This window comes from Hylobates moloch, unplaced genomic scaffold (assembly GCF_009828535.3).
Source record: "Hylobates moloch isolate HMO894 unplaced genomic scaffold, HMol_V3 SCAFFOLD_23, whole genome shotgun sequence".
Classification (NCBI taxonomy): domain Eukaryota; kingdom Metazoa; phylum Chordata; class Mammalia; order Primates; family Hylobatidae; genus Hylobates; species Hylobates moloch.
The window spans coordinates 20,358,099-20,378,744 of record NW_026652298.1 but is presented as its reverse complement, the minus strand read 5'-3'; the positions used below and the strand labels follow the sequence as shown (position 1 = coordinate 20,378,744).

Genomic DNA, 20,646 nt, shown 5'->3' with positions numbered 1-20,646 from the left:
AATCTGAGCAGCCTTTCTGCTAAAAGAAATTTATCTCTCAAGGGGTTATAAAACCAACTGTGTTCCAAATGAAATAATAGGGAAAGGATCTGCCATTTTCCCCTCCAATTCAGCAGGACACATTTAGTCTTGTTGAAAGTCAATTATTTTTATAGATGCAACAAATTCTTGGGCCAGGGCCACACTCTGTATAACTCTATGTGAATCTAGAGATCAGGACCTGCTGGATTGCAAGCTAAGAGATGATTTAGTAAACAAGAAAAACCATCAAAGAACCTCTGTTTCCCCATCCTCCTGCTGGTCCTTTCTGATAGCAGCAGCACGATTCTCATTTCACCCACCCACACCCCTCCGGGTCTCATAAAGCTAGACATTTCATTCTCCCACTGCCCTTGTCACTTCCTACAATTGCTTGGCCCTTGAGGCAGCAGTGGAAGAAGATCTAGCATTGCAGTAAGAATTTTAGGAGGAAGCAAAGCTAAGACACGGGCTGGGCCTCCCATTTGCTGGACACACAAGAGCTTGCTCTTAATTACTAAGCCCCAAACCCATGGTAAGAAAGACAAGCCGGGGCTATCTTTCCACTCACATAAACACAAAGCAAATATTAAGCATTATTTTTTAGTTATCTGTCCAGTTTCACATACACCTTTAAATAATGCCCAGATAGTTATATAATAAGGCACATATTTTTTCCTCATTGGATTGTCTGTATATAGACTAGGTAACCAAACAAAAAAAGGCTCATTTTTGTTTTAATTGCACTGCAGCTCTCAAGCCTCCCAAAAAGACACACATGCTATTTAAGAATTTAGGAATAGCTGGATCATTGTAAAAGCTGTATCTGACTCGCCAAGGATCATAGAAAATCACTGAAAACTGTTGGCCCTCTCACCCCCGGGACCCTCACCCCATATTGCCTTGTTTGTAGATAATCTCAGGGGCTAGAGCCCTGAGTTAGTCTAAGACTCTATGTCAGCCCTGTCTCCAGTGGCCCTACATCAGACCTTACACCTGGCCAAGCCAGCTGGCTCCGTGGGAGCATCTGATGAGCAAAAGGGATTGATCCCATTCAAACTCAGAGGATTTGGGTAGAACTGACCTTCACTGGAAATGTGGAGTTGGCACTCGGTTCATTCTGTCAGTATCCACATGAAGAAGACAGAAAACTGTCAAGGATAGGCGCAGTGGCTCACGCCTGTAATCCTAATCCCACAACTGTGGGAGGCCGAGGCAGGTGGATCACTTGAGATCGGGAGTTCAAGACCAGCCTGGCCAAATGGTGAAACCCCGTCTCTACTAAAAATACAAAAATTAACAGGGTGTGGTGGCGCACACCTGTAATCTCAGCTACTCGGGAGGCTGAGGCACAAGAATCACTTGAACCCAGGAGGCGGAGGTTGCAGTAAGCTGAGATTGTGCCACTGCACTGCACTTCAGCCTGGGCAACAGAGCCAGACTCCATCTCCAAAAAAAAAAAAAAAAAAAAAAAAAAGAAAGAAAGAAAGAAAGAGAGAAAACTGGCAAGGAGACATGAAAAACACTGCCCCTGGTTCAGACTCTAGTCCTACCACCAGCTCTTTCAGACATGCCTATGTCTCAGGACACAGTAACTGGCTGTGTCAGCAGGGGAAATGTCAGGCATCACAGGAGTCATCAAGCCTGCCCTTTACCTTGACACCTGTCTGAAAGGAGAGACCCATGTGAGGCTTTATTTCATATAATAATGGAATATTTCATTCCAGCTTGCTTCAGGTTTAAGACTGGAATGTGTACATTGCCAGGATGACTTTGTAACATTGAGCTACTCAATATGCTTTTTAAAATCATGTTTATGTCATTCACTCCCTATGCCTTAGTAGCACACCTTACTCAGAGTGGGTACTCAGAAACGATTAGATCTGAGTTAAGCATTAACATCCCTTCTCGTATGAGGCTTTGAATATCCTCATTTTCCAGCAGCAAAGGCCCAAGCAAGGGAGCAGCAGTGAAAATTGGTTTTCTTACAAAAAAAAAAAGACCCTAAAAGTCACTTTCCAATCACCATTAGTAGATGTAATTACATCTCAGATTGAAAAGTTGCAGCAGAATGGGTCTAGTGCTCACTCCTTCAGTGAGTACCTGTGTAACTTGAGAATGTCATTTCATTTATCTGGACTTTGGTACCCTGATCTTAAATGGGGACAATGGCCAGATGAGTTCTCAGATTTCTTCCCAAGCTAGTCCACTTCTCTTCCTACCATCACCCTTGTGGTTTTGTGGCTGGATTTACACTGGGGCCCAATTTGATTCAGCCCTAGGGTCACCCCAAGAGGTCAGTGCTATCCATATTGACAGCTGGGTTTGCAAGGAGAAAGAAAAGCGATATTTTGAACAGCCCTAGTATAAATGAGGGTCCATATTAAGCAAGTATTACTCTTCATAAATTAGTACTGATAAATAGCCAGAATCCTTTAGGGAAAAGAAGATTTAAAACAAAACAAAACCAAAACACACAAGTTTCTTTCTCTTTAAAGGAAAATTGCCAAGGATGCAGAAGGAAATGAAGATGATCAAAGATGAGGATGTGCATTTCAACTTGGCTGTGAAGAAGACCCCCTCCTTTCCCCAGTGCCTGCAGCCAGTGGCTTCTCGGGGAAAGGCTCCCCAAAGACACCCCTTCCCAGAAGCTCTCCGAGGGCCATTTTCCCAGTTTCGGTATGAACCTCCTCCAGGAGACCTAGGTGGGTTCCCCGGGGTCTTCGAAGGAGCAGGGTCTAGGAAACGGAAGAGCATGCCCACAAAGATGCCCTATAACCACCCTGCAGAAGAAGCCACCCTCGCCCTTCACTCAGAGGAGAACAAAAACCATGGCCTTCCCAAACTCCCTTTGCTGTTCCCGCAGCCCCCGGGCCCCAAGTATGACTCTCAGATGATCGACCTGTGCAACGTGGGCTTCCAATTCTACCGCAGCCTGGAACACTTTGGCGGCAAGCCCGTCAAGCAGGAACCCATTAAGCCCAGCGCCGTGTGGCCCCAGCCGACGCCCACTCCATTCCTGCCCACGCCCTACCCCTACTACCCCAAAGTCCACCCGGGCCTCATGTTCCCCTTCTTCGTGCCCTCGTCCTCGCCCTTCCCCTTCAGCCGGCACACCTTCCTGCCCAAGCAGCCCCCGGAACCTCTGCTGCCCCGGAAAGCCGAGCCCCAGGAGAGCGAGGAGACCAAGCAGAAGGTGGAGAGGGTGGACGTGAACGTGCAGATCGACGACAGCTACTACGTGGACGTGGGCGGCGCGCAGAAGCGCTGGCAGTGCCCCACCTGCGAGAAGTCCTACACCTCCAAGTACAACCTGGTCACCCACATCCTGGGCCACAGTGGGATCAAGCCGCACGCGTGCACGCACTGCGGGAAGCTCTTCAAGCAGCTCAGCCACCTGCATACCCACATGCTGACCCACCAGGGCACGCGGCCCCACAAGTGCCAGGTGTGCCACAAGGCCTTCACCCAGACCAGCCACCTGAAGCGCCACATGATGCAGCACAGCGAGGTGAAGCCGCACAACTGCCGCGTGTGCGGCCGCGGCTTTGCCTACCCCAGCGAGCTCAAGGCCCACGAAGCCAAGCACGCCAGTGGACGCGAGAACATCTGTGTGGAGTGCGGCCTCGACTTCCCCACCTTGGCCCAGCTGAAGAGACACCTCACCACGCACCGAGGCCCCATCCAGTACAACTGCTCCGAGTGCGACAAGACCTTCCAGTACCCGAGCCAACTGCAGAACCATATGATGAAGCACAAGGACATCCGGCCCTACATCTGCTCAGAGTGCGGCATGGAGTTTGTGCAGCCGCATCACCTCAAGCAGCACTCCCTCACCCACAAGGTACCGCGGGGCCCCTGGTGGGGCGGGCGGGGCCTTGGGAAGAGGAGCGGGGCCCAGAGCAGAGCCCTGCGGAGCAGGACGCCTGTGCCGCTCTGCACCTTACCCCAAGGAGCTGGGCAACCCCGGACAAGCGGTCCCTTGGCCGAGCCCTGAGGTCCTTCCTCACGTTTAAATAAGAGAGAACGATTCTCGACCAAGCCCTTTGCCTCACCGGCCTTCTAGACTCCAGGGTAGGCCTAGAAATAAATAATGCAGACATTTGCAGAGGAGATGAGGAAGGATGCTCCCCAGCCTCCAAGAATCTTGCAGATTCGGTTTCTAGAAACTTCATCCAAGGCACTAGCATGAGTGTGTCATCAGACCTAGATCAGCTCTGTGCCTGGGATGTGCCAGGGAGCACCTTCTGGATAATTCTCTTGGTGTTGTACTGTTGAAGCAGTGGAAAACTTTTTGGATTTTTTTCTCCCTCAACTGTGAGACCTGCTTCATATGCAAGCTCTCCAAGGGAAGCAGAGCCTGGCCGAGGCCGGCAGGGCCTATGCCTCCACGTGTTGAACCCGTGCCTAGCTGGGTGAAGTGCCCTGTGGTTTATATTGTAGGAGGCATGAGAACGCATCCTTCTCTGTTTGGTTTTGTTTCATCTTCTCTGTGCTCAGGTCTTCAAGGGGAAATACAGGCCCGAGCGTCTAAGTTCAGCCCAGTTTGCAACCATAGCCCTGGAGTCATTCAGGCTGAACTAAAACAAGGCCCTAGTGGTGTCCCTGAAATCTTACCCCAGCTAAACTATGGAACCTGCTTTGAGCCTCTGAGAGGGAGTTTTGCCCCCACTGACTCCTACTCTCACACCCTTAACCTCAAGTGGTTTTCTTGGCAGGAAAGACTTCTAGCAAGCCAGAGTTTCTAAAGCATTCTTTAATTCTGAAAGGTCAGGAGAGGACTTTGCCCAGCCAAGATAATGTTTCTGCTGTGCTATAATACGTTTCACTTCTTAGGTTAGGACAAAACACAGGGTATTTTTTGGCTCTGCAGCAGAGATGAAATGTGTGGCTGCCTTGTGGGTTCTGCACAAACAGCTCCTGACCTATAAAAGGCACCTGTAGATGCTATCCAGAGGGGAGTTGCCTGCCAAGTGCAGGAACCATCAACAAAGGACCCAGACTGGGATTCAGCCACAAAGGGGACCATTCGCTAACTTCAGGGGCTCCTTTATATGTGGGAAAGGAATCAAAAGTGCATTTTAGAGCATATGAAGATCCTGTAAGATGGTAGAAAATGAAGTCAAAATGGAAGAAACAGTCTGGTGTCTGAAATAAGTTTCATTTGAATTAGAAAACAAAATACATTTTAATGAGAGGTGTCAGCAAACAGTGAGAGGTAGTATTTGTTGAACACTTGCTATATGACTGGTGTTTCACTCTTCATTTAATCCTCATTTACTCCTCAACAACTCTAAGAGCTACTCCCGATCTGCAGTTGAAGACACTGAGGCATAGGAGGTCACTCAGGAATCTCTGACACAGGCACCTGTGCCTTGGCCACTCTACAGTGAACACTTTCTCTTTTCCACCTGCTTCCCTGTTCGCACCCCTGACCACCTGACAGGCTCCGACTCTGTGATTCCACTGATCCCGTCAGAGAGACAACGCCTTCCTTTGTTGCCTTAAAGTTGTGTCCAGGCTCCTGCTCATTTGCAGTCTAGGTCAGCCCACAGGTGAATCTTACTTTAGAAACAGACTTCTCTTTAAAGAATTCTGAAAACAGTGATAAGCAGAAACGTCTCCTTGGTTTCAGAACAAATGGATCAGAGCCAAGCCCAGAGAAAATCTTGAGAGAAGAAAGATGCTGGCCGGGCGCAGTGGCTCACGCCTGTAATCCCAGCACTTTGGGAGGCCGAGGCGGGCGCATCACGAGGTCAGGAGATCAAGACCATCTGGCTAACATGGCGAAACCTCGTCTCTACTAAAAATACAAAAAATTAGCCAGGCGTGGTGGCGGGCGCCTGTAGTCCCAGCTACTCGGAAGGCTGAGGCTGGAGAATGGCGTGATCCCAGGAGGCGGAGCTTGCAGTGAGCCAAGACCGTGCCACTGCACTCCAGCCTGGGCAGCAGAGTGAGATTCTGCCTCAAAAAAAAAAAAAAAAAGAAAAGAAAGCAAGATGCTAAAATGAAATTTAAAATCCATTAAGAAAATGTTTTTCATTAATTTTATAATCTTAAACTCAGTTGTGGAATATGCACTACATTTTAAAGATTCATCTCCTTAGGGAGAATCAAAATTTAATTTCTAAAGGAGGTTGATTTCTAGGTCTCCTTATTAGCATAAATGCATACTCATGTACCATCATCTGGACTAGACAGTGCTTAAGTTAGAAAAAACCCCAGGGTTCTCATGACCCACCACTTCATCTTGTGATGAGAAGGCTTCACTAAAAAAGGCCACACGACTCATCTAAGGTTTTATAGCCAGTAAACAGCTGGGCAGAGAGCTGAATCCACCATTTAGTACCATGGGCCCACCAGAACTGCAGAGTGGTTCTTTCTTACCATACCTCAAAGTAAAGAAATGGAAACATAGACAGAGAGAGTCAGAGATGAGCTTGGAATCTCTCCTTCCCTCCTTCAGCCACTATGAATACCAGGCAATATGGATTTCATCAGGTACAGTTGTTAACTAAGTAACTTGTTCTAATCCTATGATAACCTTCAGTTTAGTGCCCTGGTTCTCTAAATTTTTCTTCCCAAAAGTCATTCTGTGTCAAGACCTCTTGCAAAGGCCTTTGTGGGGAAGTAATGGATAGTCAGGATTAGTGAATGCCCGGCTCAAGCTGTGAGTCCCTGGAAATGCTCTCAATTAAGGGCCTTGGTTCAAACACACCTTCATGCACAGCAAGGAAACAAGAATGCCTCCCATCCTGTTCCTTCATTCAGAAAGCTATCTCTTGCCAAATTTCTTTATCAGTTGTAATTTAAGTTGTAATTTACTGCAGTGTGGATATAAGTTGTTCTGGGATTTTCAAGTCCATTAATGAGAACCCAAGAGAACATTGGTTTCCATAAGAGAAATGATAATATCGTTTTGGAAGATTTTATTTTTTCATTATCATGAAAGCTGGATTATAGACTCATATTGCATATCAGCCCATAGTGCTCTTACTAAAAGCCTGTTAATCCTCAAGAACTATCACTGGAGACTTAACCCCAGCAGCAGCTGGAACAACAAAAGCAAGAGCTTTCTTTTCCTCTAATAGTCTGACTAGTTTATGGTTTTCAGAAGGAAAAAAAAAGATTGTATAATCAACACTTTTCAAGAAAATAGTAATTTAACAAGGCTGAAGCTACGCCATTTGAAACTCAACATCTATCACCAAGCTCTTTGTGGATTTATGTGGCAGAGAGGAAAACGAAGCCTATGATCCTGATGAAAGCACGTTACCTGTCAATCACCACTTTTCTGAATCTTGCCTCCCTGCAGGGTGTGAAGGAGCACAAGTGTGGGATTTGTGGGCGGGAGTTCACCCTGCTGGCCAACATGAAGCGACACGTGCTGATCCACACCAACATCCGCGCCTACCAGTGTCACCTCTGCTACAAGAGCTTCGTGCAGAAGCAGACCCTCAAGGCACACATGATCGTCCACTCTGACGTGAAGCCTTTCAAATGCAAGGTGGGCAGTGGGACTAGAGAGGAACCAGAGGGTTGTACAAATGCCTGATGGGAAAGGGTCCCCAGGGAGCCTTCTACTCTATTTCATCAGTGGCGCTACAGGGGCTCAGAGTAGGTCCATGGCCAACCCCAGGTCCCATCTGCCACTCTATCCCTCTGCACACCCCACTTATGTCATGCCAAGCTGGAGGTCCCTAAGGAGCCTGCCCTGTTTGTCTCACTGTGGCATTCATGCCCAGGGGTAGAGCCAGGCACTAGGGAAAGGTCTGAGGGCAAAAGGCCCTTTTGGAGAAGGAGGCTGTTAAAGGATGCAAGTGATGTGGAGAGCCTTTGTTCTAGAGAGGAGAAAGCAAGGTTAGCCTTCTTCTCCTTACAAGGCAATGAGCAGGACATAGAAAAGAGTCAGAGAAGCTTCTAGCACAGCTTCCCCCCCACCCACTGCCACCTCCTCCCCTCTCCTTGCCTCTTGACACTTGGGCTGAGCCATATGTATACTTTGAGGGCAGGCCTCCCAGAGACGATGAGAGGGATTCCAAAGCTAGCCCCTCAGAGGCCCTCAGAAATGCTTGCTGGGGCTGTGGAATAACTGTGAGCACAGTCACTTCAAGTGCCTTTCACCTATTGCTAAGTGCCATGTAGCACAGGGATAGAGCATCTTTGTTAAAATATCTGTTAGACTAATTTGGTTGGGTTTGTATTTCATCAGCTGAGAAAATGTGTGAGCTGGAGATTTGTAAAGCCCAAGGTGCTGACGGACATAACTCAGAAATGCTCCAGCTCCCCGAGGCTGTCCCCACCCCACAAGAGGGTTTCCTCTCTCTACTTCTAAAATGAGGAGAGAGCATTGGCCATGACTGGGTTTAATCTGAGTGATGTACTGGCCAAGTGTCATCCGGTCATGAAGAAGGCTGAGGGGGAAGAAGAGGGAAATTACCACATTCAGATACCATTACAGCCCTTCTGTTTGAAATGGAGGTTTTCTCTCTCTGCTACTGGGTGCCTAATTGGGTTCAAATGATACTCTGATGATCTATATTCCTGAAGTGGGGTTCCCTGCTTCCAGGGGCTGTTTCTTCTTTAATACCTCTGCAGTGTGGCCCCACTTGAAGGAATCCCCTGTGAAGCTGACTTCTTTCCTGTGTTGGCAACTCTTGGAAGGGGTGAGGGGTCAGACACCAGAGCTTCCCTAGACCTGTGTGGGCATTGTCCAGAGGTGGGAGAGGGAGGCTTCTCCCTCCAGCCCTTTTCCTGCCACCCACTTCTGTTTCCCCTCCTTTTCTTCATATTCCCAGTTGTTCGAAAATCAATTTACATCCATCTAAAGCGAGAGTCAGCTTCATGCAGCACAGGCCACATATTTTTCAGGACTCAATGCAAAATGGAAATGCAAGGCTCATTGTTCAAACATTACCAGGAGTTCAAGATGATGGAAGCAGAGCAATAAGCCAAACTCAGGAGCTTTCTGACTATGGTACCCTGTTTCGTATGCCCATGAAGTGCGGCCTTAACTGCATGCGGTGATGGACTCCACGGCCTCCTCTTCGCTCTCTCTTTAGGGACTTCTTTCATTTCCTTCCCACTTCACTGAGCCCCCAGAGCACTTCACATTTCACAGAGGAGTTTCTTCTTGCAAAGGGTTTACTGTCTCCTACAATGGAGGTACAAGCAGGTCTCTTTGCCATTCTTCATTCCTTGTGTTGAGTTTACTCTTGGGCTTCAAGCATTAACTGAATTTTTAATCCTATCAACTGATAGTGGTGGAGTCAAGTTGCTAAAATATGAAGGGAGCCATTAACATTGTTTATAATCCCCTGAAAATTCACATCTGTCGAGTTCAGCCATCTCCTACCTCCACCTCATCAATTCTGGTCCAGTAGCAGTCGTAAAACCAGGCAGAAAATGTTCCTGAAATATAGGGTTAGGTCAGGGGGCAAAGCCAGTGTAGGCTGTGTGTGGTTTGAGGGTACAAAGGCATTTCTGCTTCTCTACCCTCAGGGGTTTAGAGGACTTCTTGGACCAGGTAGTATCTGAGGATCTAGAGGGTTCTCTCTAGTATGAGTGCACAAGAGACTGCAAGGTGCTATGTAACCTGGGCCCTTGATGCAATGAGCAATCCCAGCTTGATGTTCAGGGCCTCCCTTCACGAACGATGGCTCCTTCCTGCTCCACTCCAATGATGGTGCATGTACATGGTCCAAAAGGTGTCGGATGCTCAGCTTTACGTTCAAAAACTGTTTTACTCATTTCTTGAGGTTAGATTAAGCTCCATGTCTGGTCCACACCATCACAACCCATAAGAGAGTGGTTTATAAAGTAGAATGCCAGCTTTGAAACAATGCACAGCTTATATTTTACAATGGGAGAGATGGGCCTGGCACTGGAATTGGACTGGTCATTTGCAAAGGTTGCTTCTTCCTGGTGGTAAGTCCTCTCAGGAGACCTCACTAGAGGTCAGGAGGCTCCCTACAGAGTGTCGTCTATCATCAGACAAAAAGAATTGGATGTGAAAGGGCGTTCTTGTCAAACAATGGAGAAGGTGGGCCTTCTCCATTCTTAGCCATTTGTGAAACAAGAATGAGTGTCAGCCACCCTGACTCACAGCCCTTTGAGACAGTACTCAAAGCATACAGTCAGGGTCTTCCTCTCCCTGTCCCCGTCTCCCATCAGTGTCACCCTGCTGGGTGCCCTCTTTGTACCATTGCCCTTCTTCATTTCAACAAACTTAGAGCGCATGTCTGGGTTTACAGATTATGTCACAAGGCTCTTGGCATTTGTAAACTAGCTCCAGGTCACACTGTGGGGTGAGCCATCTCAAGATGCTGTCCTGTGGTTCTTGCTTCCCAACTATGCTATGCTAGATTCTTGGAAATTCGGCCTTGGGTGAAGGTTGTTGGGGATTTGGGAGTTGAGAGAGGGATGGAGGGCCATTTGCCCATTGCAATGCAGTTCACAGCCATCTGAGAGACATGGCTGGCTGGCTGCTCCGTGGTGTTGGAGTATAAGCCCAGGCAACTGAACTTGTGTTTTGTTGCCGTAACAGGGAAGAGCCATCCACTTCATGTCTTGTGATTGACATGGCTGGGCAGAAGAGGCAGTCTTCGCTCTCTCTCCTTTACCCAAAAACTCAGAGCAAGGAAGAGGTTTTTAGTAACAGATTCTAATTTTTTGGGATTCTAACCATTAAAATTCCTTCTTAACATACATCCTTCCTCCTGTTTCAAGATGAACTGATCTTCTCCAGCCCTGTGCTCAGTGGAAACAGCTGTCCCTAGCAAGCAGAAATGTTCACTCACTGTGGGATTAGGCATTAACAATAGGATGGAAAATTAGAGGAGAGGAAAGGTTTCCATTCCATGTTTCTTTTCTTTTTTTCCTTATAAAAAAGTTACTGCCCTTCTGGGCTCTTTTGCTATTGGCTGGACTTCTGGACTCGTGCTTCTTGGAGCCAGCTGGAGTTTTTCCAGAGACCTGTGCCTGTAGACTTAAGCCACTTTTCAGAAATATGCTTCCCAGATTCTGGGTAAGCACACAGGGGTTGATTTGGAGCCTATCCTTGTAGTGGCCAAACTCCATAACAGCAAAGAACCAGCTGCCGTCTTTGGGAAACCTGTCCAGGAAAAGTAGCCATCCAGAATTTCCGGGACAAATTCTCTTTTGAGATGGGTGAAGCCGGGAGCTGCCTAAGTTATGAATCACCAGGTCATCTGAAACCTTGTCTGTAGCAGAAGGCTGAAGGCCAGAGGGCAGAGCTGTCAGAATAGGGATGAGGTTCCCTGCAGAGGGGCTCCACCACTGTTGTCAAACTGGCTCCATTTTCCCCTCACTTTCTTTGACGCTCCAAGAAGGAAGAAACCAGATGGGGGGCTTTGAGGGGCCCAGTGCTTGGGGTCAGAGTTTTCAGGCTGGCATAGAGGGGGTTAAGGCAGTGACCAGATAGCAGCCTTTTGGCAGCAAAGCCCTCCTCAGCAGAAGGAAGGATATAGCCGTATGAACTGCCTGCTTAACAATGCCTCACATGTCCCCAGGGGCCCGCCTGCAAATAGATTTCATCTTGCTTTCTCTTGTACTTTTCAAAGCTTCCTGTTTTCTCACGGTCCTTTTGGACAGTTTACAGTCTCTCTCTCTCCCTCCCTCCCTCTCTCTCCCTTTGAGGAAAGGAACACCCTTCTTATTAAAAGAGAGAGAGGGAGAAGAATGTGCGGGAAGGGCAGTTTCACGGAGGCCATTCTCCTCAGCTGCAGGCTGCAGCTCTCTGACCTCTTCTCTCTGAATAGGAAAACACAGGCTTCCTGGTGCATCTCATTTCTAAAGCTCACACCAGGCTGGCTGGGGCGAGGTGGTGTGCTGCTTCTGGCCCCAGCCCAGTAGCTGCCCGCTGCTATCACCCTGTCTCTGGCCACAGCCGACTTCTCCATGGCTGTCAGCATGGCCACTGGGGTTCATGGCAAGTGCCTGAGGTGCCTCCAGGCCCTGAACCAGGGAGGAGAAGGGTGCCAGGAGGCCGGGATGAGGAGGCCTGGAGCACACAGGCATCCGTCAGCTGTTCAAAGGGCAGACTAAGGATGGGGGAGCCAAATAACTGGGCCCTCTCCCAGCCCTGAACCTTGGATGAAGCCTCTCTTTCCATCCTCATTTCCCAGACCTGGGGCAGGCACAACTGCTTGCATTTCTACTACACTTCAAGTAGCCTGGCGGGTATTTACTCAACAGATTCCTCATTTGGCTCTTCCTTTAATATTCCCCTCATCTTCAAAGAGGTTTCCATTTCTGAAATGTAGAAGAATCTACTATATACACAATAATGATAGTAAAAAGAGCTAATATTTATTGAGCTCTTACTATTTGCCAAGTCCTTCTTGTGAATTATCTCACTTGATCCCGACAACAACCTTCATAGGAAACAATGATTATTATCAACATTATACACAAGAGAAAATGGAGCAAGCTCTCTGTCCTTCTGTGTCTGCACCTCCTCTCTCTACTCTGAAATCTCAAAGCCTAATAACCCATGCAACCCATGTTTAAAGGGCGCTTTAAAATATTTGTTTCCAGTTTTTATTAAATTTTGAAGTCCACCTCCATCTTAAAAAGCAGGTGGATGGATAAGCTGAGATTTCATGTTGAGACATACTGACGGTGCTCCTTGGAGCGACTGAGAGGTCAAGCGGGGGCATGCTGGTGGAGATTCGCACCTGCGCGATGAGATCAGAGTCCTCACCACTCCGGCGGCTTCCTGAACCAACATCCACTCCTATTTTCATCTCCACAGACCTTGGCAGAGATGTTTCAGCAGGTCCTGCTTGGGCACACTCTTAGCTTCACATCGCATGATTTAAGGAGGCCTTGACTTCAATGGCTGCTTTTCTCTGGAGAAGAACCTAGCGATTTGGTGGTCCCTCCCATCCATTCCTCCTCCCTCTGGTCTAACTCCCCTCCCCTATTGTGACAATTCTGCTTGGGGCTCACATCTCAGACTCCACCCAAGAGCACCGTGATTTATTGGCCCCATCCTCTTTCTCTGGCCTCTCTTTACTAACAGTGTCTGAGAGGTTTCTCTCTTGAGTTTCACAGACATAAAATATCTCCATACACTTGGGTGTTTTCAGATGAGGACAATCTTCTGAGAAAGATGAGAAGGCCAACTGTTCTGGATAAGAACCTAAAGGCTTGGTGGAGGGTCAGAGGCTGAGAGGAAGAAGCTAAGTACCTACCGCCCAGGTGTGCATGGAGCCCGAGTATCTCAGGTCCTGCGTTAATTGGCTCTATCCTTCTGCCACTGAGGAGTTTAGTTTGAAAACTAATAGGTTTTGTGAGAAAAGGATGAGAGCTGGTGATGGCTGCTTTTTAGAATTTTGCATTAAGTAATGATATTTCCCTGACTTGTTTATTTTCCCAAAGACTTAGGCATTCAGAAGTGTACTATATGTGTAGTCCTGTGCTTCATACTGAGTTGGCTACAAAGAAAAGGAGGTCAACTCATTGGAGACTACCTGGGATGCTGTTTAGAGCCCAGACACCATTTTACTACGTGCACACCTCCGTGCATGGAGTTGGGAAAGGGAAATAGATGGGACCTTGGGGCAGGTGAATTACAAGGTCTACAGTACCCCAAGGTCCCAGAAGGTGTGGCAGCAACAAGAATTTGATCATTATCACAACAGTAGTTACCTTACTTGTGGTGTAAGGTTGACTGAAGTGTCTGAAAATATCTTATGAAGAGACTTTATCTTTGTGTACAACTAAGTGCACTCTACACATTTTTCACAGTTAGGCTAAAATTCCATCCGCTTTACAAAACCTTCTCAGACCAGTTCAGTTTCTAAGCCTTCAGCAACCACAGATAATAACTGAAAGAAGAATTTCTGTCATCATGTGAGCCAAGTGCAGAAGGTGCTTGTCACTTCTTTTCAATGACCTCTTTCTGGCCTATAGGACCACGAGACCCTGTTCATGCTTGGACTAGTGCAGTAGCCTAATTGATCTTCTGGCCTTCAGCTTTTCTCCCCCTACATGCCTTGTCCTTAACCACTCATGACTTTTCCTTTGATCAATTCTTTCGTGGCTATGTTTCCCACCCCTTTCCTCACTCAGCAGATGCTCACTGAGGAACTGTGACGTGTCACGCCAATACTAGGCAGATAATAAATAAAAAAGCAGGCAAAGCTTTAATGCGTGTTGCAGTCTCCTGAGTGACAACATATCTGAACCAAATACTGGTTATACTCAGCAATTGTAACAGCAGCTTTACTCCAAATAACCAGGAACCATCCCACAATCCAAAGGAGGTAAGCTTTTTCTAAAAATGACCCATGACTGGAAATCCCTAATGTAGAATCTCTAGGTTCTTTATGGCCTGGCATGGTGGCTTACTCCTGTAATCCCAGCACTTTGGGAGGCTGAGGCGGATGGATCACTTGAGGTCAGGAGTTTGGGACCAGCCTGGCCGACATGGGCAGAGATCCCCACCTCTACTAAAAACACAAAAATTAGCCAGGTGCCTGTAGTCCCAGCTACTTGGCAGGCTGAGGCACAAGAATCACTTGAACTTGGGAGGTGGAGGCTGCAGTGAGCCAAGATGGCACCACTGCACTCCAGCCTGGACAACAGAGCTAGACTCTGTCTCAAAAAAAAAGGTTTCAGCCACGATGGTGGAGAAGTGGGCAAATTAAGCTAATAAATATAACTCTAATAGAACTTTTATACATGTGCATGCTGAGCCACAGATTGATACATCTTAATAAATTATCTCAATTGAGAATAAAAGAGTCATCTATCTTACATATTGCTTCTCTTGAGAAAGTTGGAATTAGACCAATTCTGTCACCCTTTTCCCCTCTTAGGTCACCATTTTCAAATGAATGTGGTGTGCAGGTGCTCTGTCTGGATGCTGAGCTTGGAACCCCACCCAGCAGGCCAAATTCATTCATGCTAGTAAGAGAGAGCAAAAGTGGGGAAAGTACTTACAATTCTCAAACATGAACCATTCAAGAATACAGAACCAGCCATTCATTATCCATACATGGACCCAGAATTCTTCTAGGTTAAACTCCCCAAATCATCATTTGAGAGGTCTATCTACTCTTTCAAGAAGAGCTCAACACTCATCTCCCATAGCCAACTAGTGAAATTATTGCCTTCATTAATAAAAATTTAATCCAGAATCCCCAGCATTGGCCCTAAAAATATATCTCAGTGAGAAAGGAAAACCGGTGTAAGCCTCAGAGGATGCCTCACCCTGAGTGTCCCTGTGGCCTCTCTCACTACACAGTGCAGCTCCAGGTCCACTGGCCTCTGAGGTTGGGGAGGGAAGGAGAATTCTCCTCCCTTAACATTCTTGTCCAATCACAGACACAAAATCACTGTTTGCATTCCTCCTACCACAGTCAAGGAAGGGCTGAAATTTTCCTGTTCTAATAAGGCTTGGGGACAACAAAAGCACCCCCAGAGCAGTCTGCTTCTGGGTTACACTTTCTGCGTATACAAAATCACCTGTGAGAAGAAAGTTCTGCTCTTCTTCCAAAAGCAGTTGGAGAACCAGTTGTCCTTCATGTATTTGCACTTCGATTGAAATAGAGAGAATGATGAGAAAGAAAGAGTAAAACATGTTTACTTCTTGTACACCTGAGATACTACTCTCACTACTTCAAATTTCTACCCAGAAAAAAGACAAACTCTTTCCTTAGATGATTTTTCATTTTTTAACTTTGAAATCCATGCCAGTAATTAGAAAATAAAGCAATTTAAAAAGCATTGTCTGATACATTGTATATAATAATACAGTGTATTCTTTTATTCTCTTCTGCCTGATACAGAAGAGTTGTGTTGGGAGACACACAGTATGGTCTGGTGGTTGACCATGTGTTCTGTGGCATCTGATGGCCTGAGTTCATTAACCCAGCTTCAGCACCCACTACTTGTATGCCTTGGCCAAGTGACGTAAGTCCTCAGATTGTGCATCTGTAAAATGGGGATGGTAATAGCAACCATCTCATATGATTGGTGTGAGAATTAAATAAGATATTTCATGGTAGACTTAGAACAATGCCTTCCATATTTCAAATGCTGCATAAATATTAAACACATAATCACATTCTTATTATTAAAGGAGGAACACTTGCAGCCACTGCTTTTCAGATCAGCTCTTCTCCTTTTCCAAAGCTTTTATTCAAAAGAAGCTTTACAAGCTTTGATATTTTTACTTTGAATTTAGAGATCTCTGAACTCCAGGAACAAATCTCTTTAATCTACCCCTACTTGCTCCACCTCTGAGGCTCCTTCCTGATTTCCTTACGGACATTTTCCTTGCAAGCAGATTAAAATGTCAATGTCCAAACAAAGTAGAAGTGGTGTCTGTGCTCCAGGGGCCTGGATGGGGCTTCACTCGGGCAGAGTAACCTGTGTTCTCATCCCCATCTTCGACAGCTTTGTGGGAAGGAATTCAACCGGATGCACAACCTGATGGGCCACATGCACCTGCACTCAGACAGCAAACCCTTCAAGTGCCTCTATTGCCCAAGCAAATTCACCCTGAAGGGGAACCTGACACGCCACATGAAAGTCAAGCATGGGGTCATGGAGCGGGGCCTTCATTCCCAAGGTAACCAGTCAGTCCAGTGGACAACAAATGGGAGCTGAATTCGTTTTATGGGGCATTACCTTGAGGGTTATTCTTGTCAAGACCACAGCAGAGTAGCAGGAGTAGCCTTATAATGTTACTAGAGAAAATCTGATGCTAATTTCTGACATAGTAAGTACAAGTGAATTAGAGTAAATTGGACTATCATCATGATGCCAGTCGGTCCCATTATTTGTTCCTTTGTTCCAGACACTACATCAGGTGCCTTGTCGCTAATATTCATGGCAACTCCAGGCTGGAAGAACTTCTATTATTTCTATTTTACAGCAGGGGAATGAAGGCTTCAAGAGATCAATTTGCCCAAAGTTGCTCTGCTGAAAAGTGGTGGAGTCAAAATTTGAACCTAGGCCTTTCTGACTGTGCAGGCTTTATTGTATCCTCTTCGTGGCTTTGCTGTGAAGGGGCATGCAATTTTTCTTTCCTTTTTAGAAAGCACATGTGCAAGTCTTACTGTTAGCAGAAATATGTTGGTAGCAAGCTAGGTCTTTCCTACTTGTTCACGACCAGGCACACCCAAGGACAATTTTCCTGCTTGGTAGGTAGGACTGATTGGCCCATATGCAGAGCAGGGGTTTACATCTCCCCCACTGAGTCCTCACTGAACTAATGAAAAGTTCTCACTGCCTTTACCTTCTCAGTCCCAGGGCCCTTGGCAGTGAAGAGTTTATGTTCCAGATCTAGTCAATTCAGCAGGGTTGCTCCTTAATTGTCTAATCAACCAGTCCTTCAATAAACAGGCAATAAATGCACTTGTGTCCAAAGCAGTGAACTACATGCAGCGGCAGATACTAGGGGAAGGAGATCATCTGCCCTCTAGGATGTCTGTGTTTACAAAATCATATTAACAGCTTTTCGGCCACTAGTATGATCAAAGCACAGAGTGAGACACCTTAGGGACATTATTGCTTGGCCCTACAATGCCATGAAAGAGACTGTGTTATTCTCATTTTATATAAGAGGAGACTAAGGCCTAGAGGTGTTAGATAAACTGCTCAAGGTCAGACAGCAAGTCTGAAGACAGAACTGGGATTCCAACTCAATTTCTGAATCAAGCCAGTGCTCACTACCCTAGGCAGAAACATGGGGTGATTTGTTTGTGTGCTGTTTCACTCACCTCCTTACAAAAGAGATGGTCGAGTGGGCGAGCATATTCATAAATAGATACACATATGCACACAGTGTGAAACAAAATGATTGTAGCTTTCAGGTTTTTCACAGTACCCACTGAATTTCTAGTGACTCCTGGATGACAGGGAGCTGTGGTCACAAAACAAGGGCTGGAGTTTGTGCAAAAGCCCTGAAAAAAATTGTAATTAAAACAAAAACAATTTTATTTTTCCTGCAAACATTTTTCTCCTGAATTATTCACTGAATCTGTAGTTGCCTGAGCCACTTCCCCAAGCTAGGCCTGGATTTTTCCAGAAGAGGTGAGGTTTGCTCTGTCATCAGGATGGGAGACATACAAGTCAGTGAGGAGACCACACTCCAACTGAAAGCACGACCTGGTCGCCATGATTTACCCCACACCGCTGCTCAAATCCTAAAAGACGCCTAACAGCTCTGTTGTTCTAGAAAAATAACTATCAGAGGGTTGCTTTGAAAAATTTTAACACACTTTCAACAATCTTAGTGTTTTCATCTACAAAGGGTATTAGCTTTTATTTTTCACTCTAGCTTTTGAAATGGCTCAAAAATCATTAAAAAGATCTTTCCTGTCCCCTGACAAGATTAAAGATACAGACAGCTTCATTGCCTGACAGCATCAAAAAGTGAACAAAATTAGACATCATCGCCCCTACCTTTCTTTTTTGCACCCCCCCTCCCAGAAGCCTGGTCTGGCTGCACCCCGGGACCCCTCCCTTCCTGTTGCTCCTCCTCAGTGTCCAGCCTGTCCCTGGAGGCCTGACTATTGGCTCATCAAAGGTCAAAGCCTTAAAGATAGGATCAAATGAAACTGCCATGCTGAAAAGCCCATCCCTACAGCCCTGCAAACTGAAGCCAAAAGTGAGGCCTCTTTGAATCACTGTGCCCAACAGCAGGGACACTGGAGGTCAGGCACAGGGGCTGTGTGAGCTCCTCAGAGGACCTCTTCATGCCATCTCTACCCTGTCTATGAGCAGGCTGTTGGCAAAGAGGCCACAGTCATGGGGTGGTGTCTGCTGCCCCAAATAGGATCTCTTTGTTTTGTTCAAGATGAAAATGCCTTTATTATTGATTTACTTTTTTTTATGACAAAACGTATGCTCATGGTAAAAAATAAAACAATAATACATTAAAAGTGAAAAGAGAATGTTGGTTAATTTTAAGATTTTGACATCCCTCCTTTCAGACATTTTTAAATAGAGATGGCTAGCTAGATAAAATCAGGTCTGCACTATAAATAAATACACACACACATACTTACATCTATATTTTGTTTTTACTTAAAATACATAGGAAATATCTTCTGTGATCATTAGTAGATCTCTACATCCCCTATGCATAATTCGCTATATGGATATATCATTATTTATTTAACCAAACCCCTATTATTAAATACAAATTTTTTTCACTGTTTGACTGTGATTAAAAAAAAGAATATGGTGATATGCATCCACACAGTGTTTCATGCACCTGCCTGCCTATTTTTTCAGTTTAAATTCTCAGTAGCATAATTGCTAAGTCAAAGCTTATTTTTAAAGCTTTTGGTGCATGTTGCCAAATTCACCTTAAAGGGATTAAACCAATTTGGACACTGTCTGTGACAAGCCTCCGATGACCACATCCTTACTGGGAATGATCTATTTTTAAAATACGCATCAGAATTCATTAAACAGCCCCAGGCTGCTCCCCTTCCTCAAGGTCCCATTTCCACAGCATTTCCTCAGGTGCATGAATTCTTACTCTGCTCTCGTAGGTCTGGGAAGGGGGAGAATCGCCCTGGCACAGACAGCCGGTGTCCTGAGGAGTCTGGAGCAGGAGGAGCCCTTTGACCTCTCTCAGAAGCGCCGGGCCAAGGTGCCCGTGTTCCAGTCAGACGAGGAGAGTGCCCAGGGCAGCCACTGCCACGAGGAGGAAGAGGAGGATAACTGCTACGAGGTGGAGCCCTACAGCCCTGGCCTGGCCCCCCAGAGCCAGCAGCTCTGCACACCCGAGGATCTGTCCACCAAGCCGGAGCACGCCCCCGAGGTGCTGGAGGAAGCCTGCAAGGAGGAGAAGGAGGACGCATCTAAGGGAGAATGGGAGAAGAGGAGCAAGGGCGACCTTGGGGCAGAGGGCGGCCAGGAGAGAGACTGTGCCGGCAGAGATGAGTGTCTCAGCCTCAGGGCTTTTCAGAGTACCCAGCGGGGCCCCTCTTTTTCTGATTACTTATACTTCAAGCACAGAGATGAGAGTTTGAAAGAATTACTGGGGAGGAAAATGGAAAAACAAGCAGTGCTTTTAGGTATCTAAGTGGACAGTTTCAAAATTACATTTGGAAAATGAGAACGAGGCATTTCAAATATAGCTTTCTGCATGAACTGTCATTTTCTGGAGACTGGCGAATAGTACCAATCTCTACAAATGGCTTAGACTAAATGAGCAGGGATGTAGGTAATGGAAAGCCTTCTCAGGTCATTCACGGGGCCCTTGATACCCTTCACACATGTGCAGGGTCTTCGTCAGTGGCGTTTTATGCATTGCCAGTATAATAAACTGTGAGTATTCTTCCAGATATCTAATTGTAAGCTGATGCTGAGGTGCTTTTAGAAATTCTACTTTCCTTTGATTCATATGCAATACAAGGTAAATTTCTAATTGCAAAAATATGGTGCTTGAGGTGTCACCTTATTAATAACTATTTAGGTGAATTTGTGAAGGTTATAATATTTTCCAGATAGATGAAAATATTAGTCGTCGTATATATAAAAATAGCCTTTATTCTATAACCAAAAATGTCAGAAATGGCACAGGAGGATGAGCTATTTGAAGAGAATGCTCTCGAGTAGTTGCTGCAGATATAAGGT

The 20,646-nt window shown here is 46.2% G+C and overlaps 1 protein-coding gene across 2 annotated transcripts in view; it reads left to right on the top strand.

The window, feature by feature from the left end:
* The window catches only part of ZNF366 (zinc finger protein 366), a 76,464-nt gene extending 56,204 nt beyond the window's left edge, over nt 1–20,260 (top strand). For both annotated transcript variants that reach the window (XM_058434090.1, XM_032145306.2), the window contains exons 2-5: nt 2,517–3,862; nt 7,334–7,525; nt 16,447–16,621; nt 19,557–20,260. In XM_058434090.1, the coding sequence (XP_058290073.1) occupies nt 2,517–3,862; nt 7,334–7,525; nt 16,447–16,621; nt 19,557–20,092 (2,249 nt within the window). In that variant the 3' untranslated portion in view covers nt 20,093–20,260. The remainder of the gene's footprint in view (nt 1–2,516; nt 3,863–7,333; nt 7,526–16,446; nt 16,622–19,556) is intronic.
* The last annotated feature ends 386 nt before the right edge of the window (nt 20,261–20,646 follow it).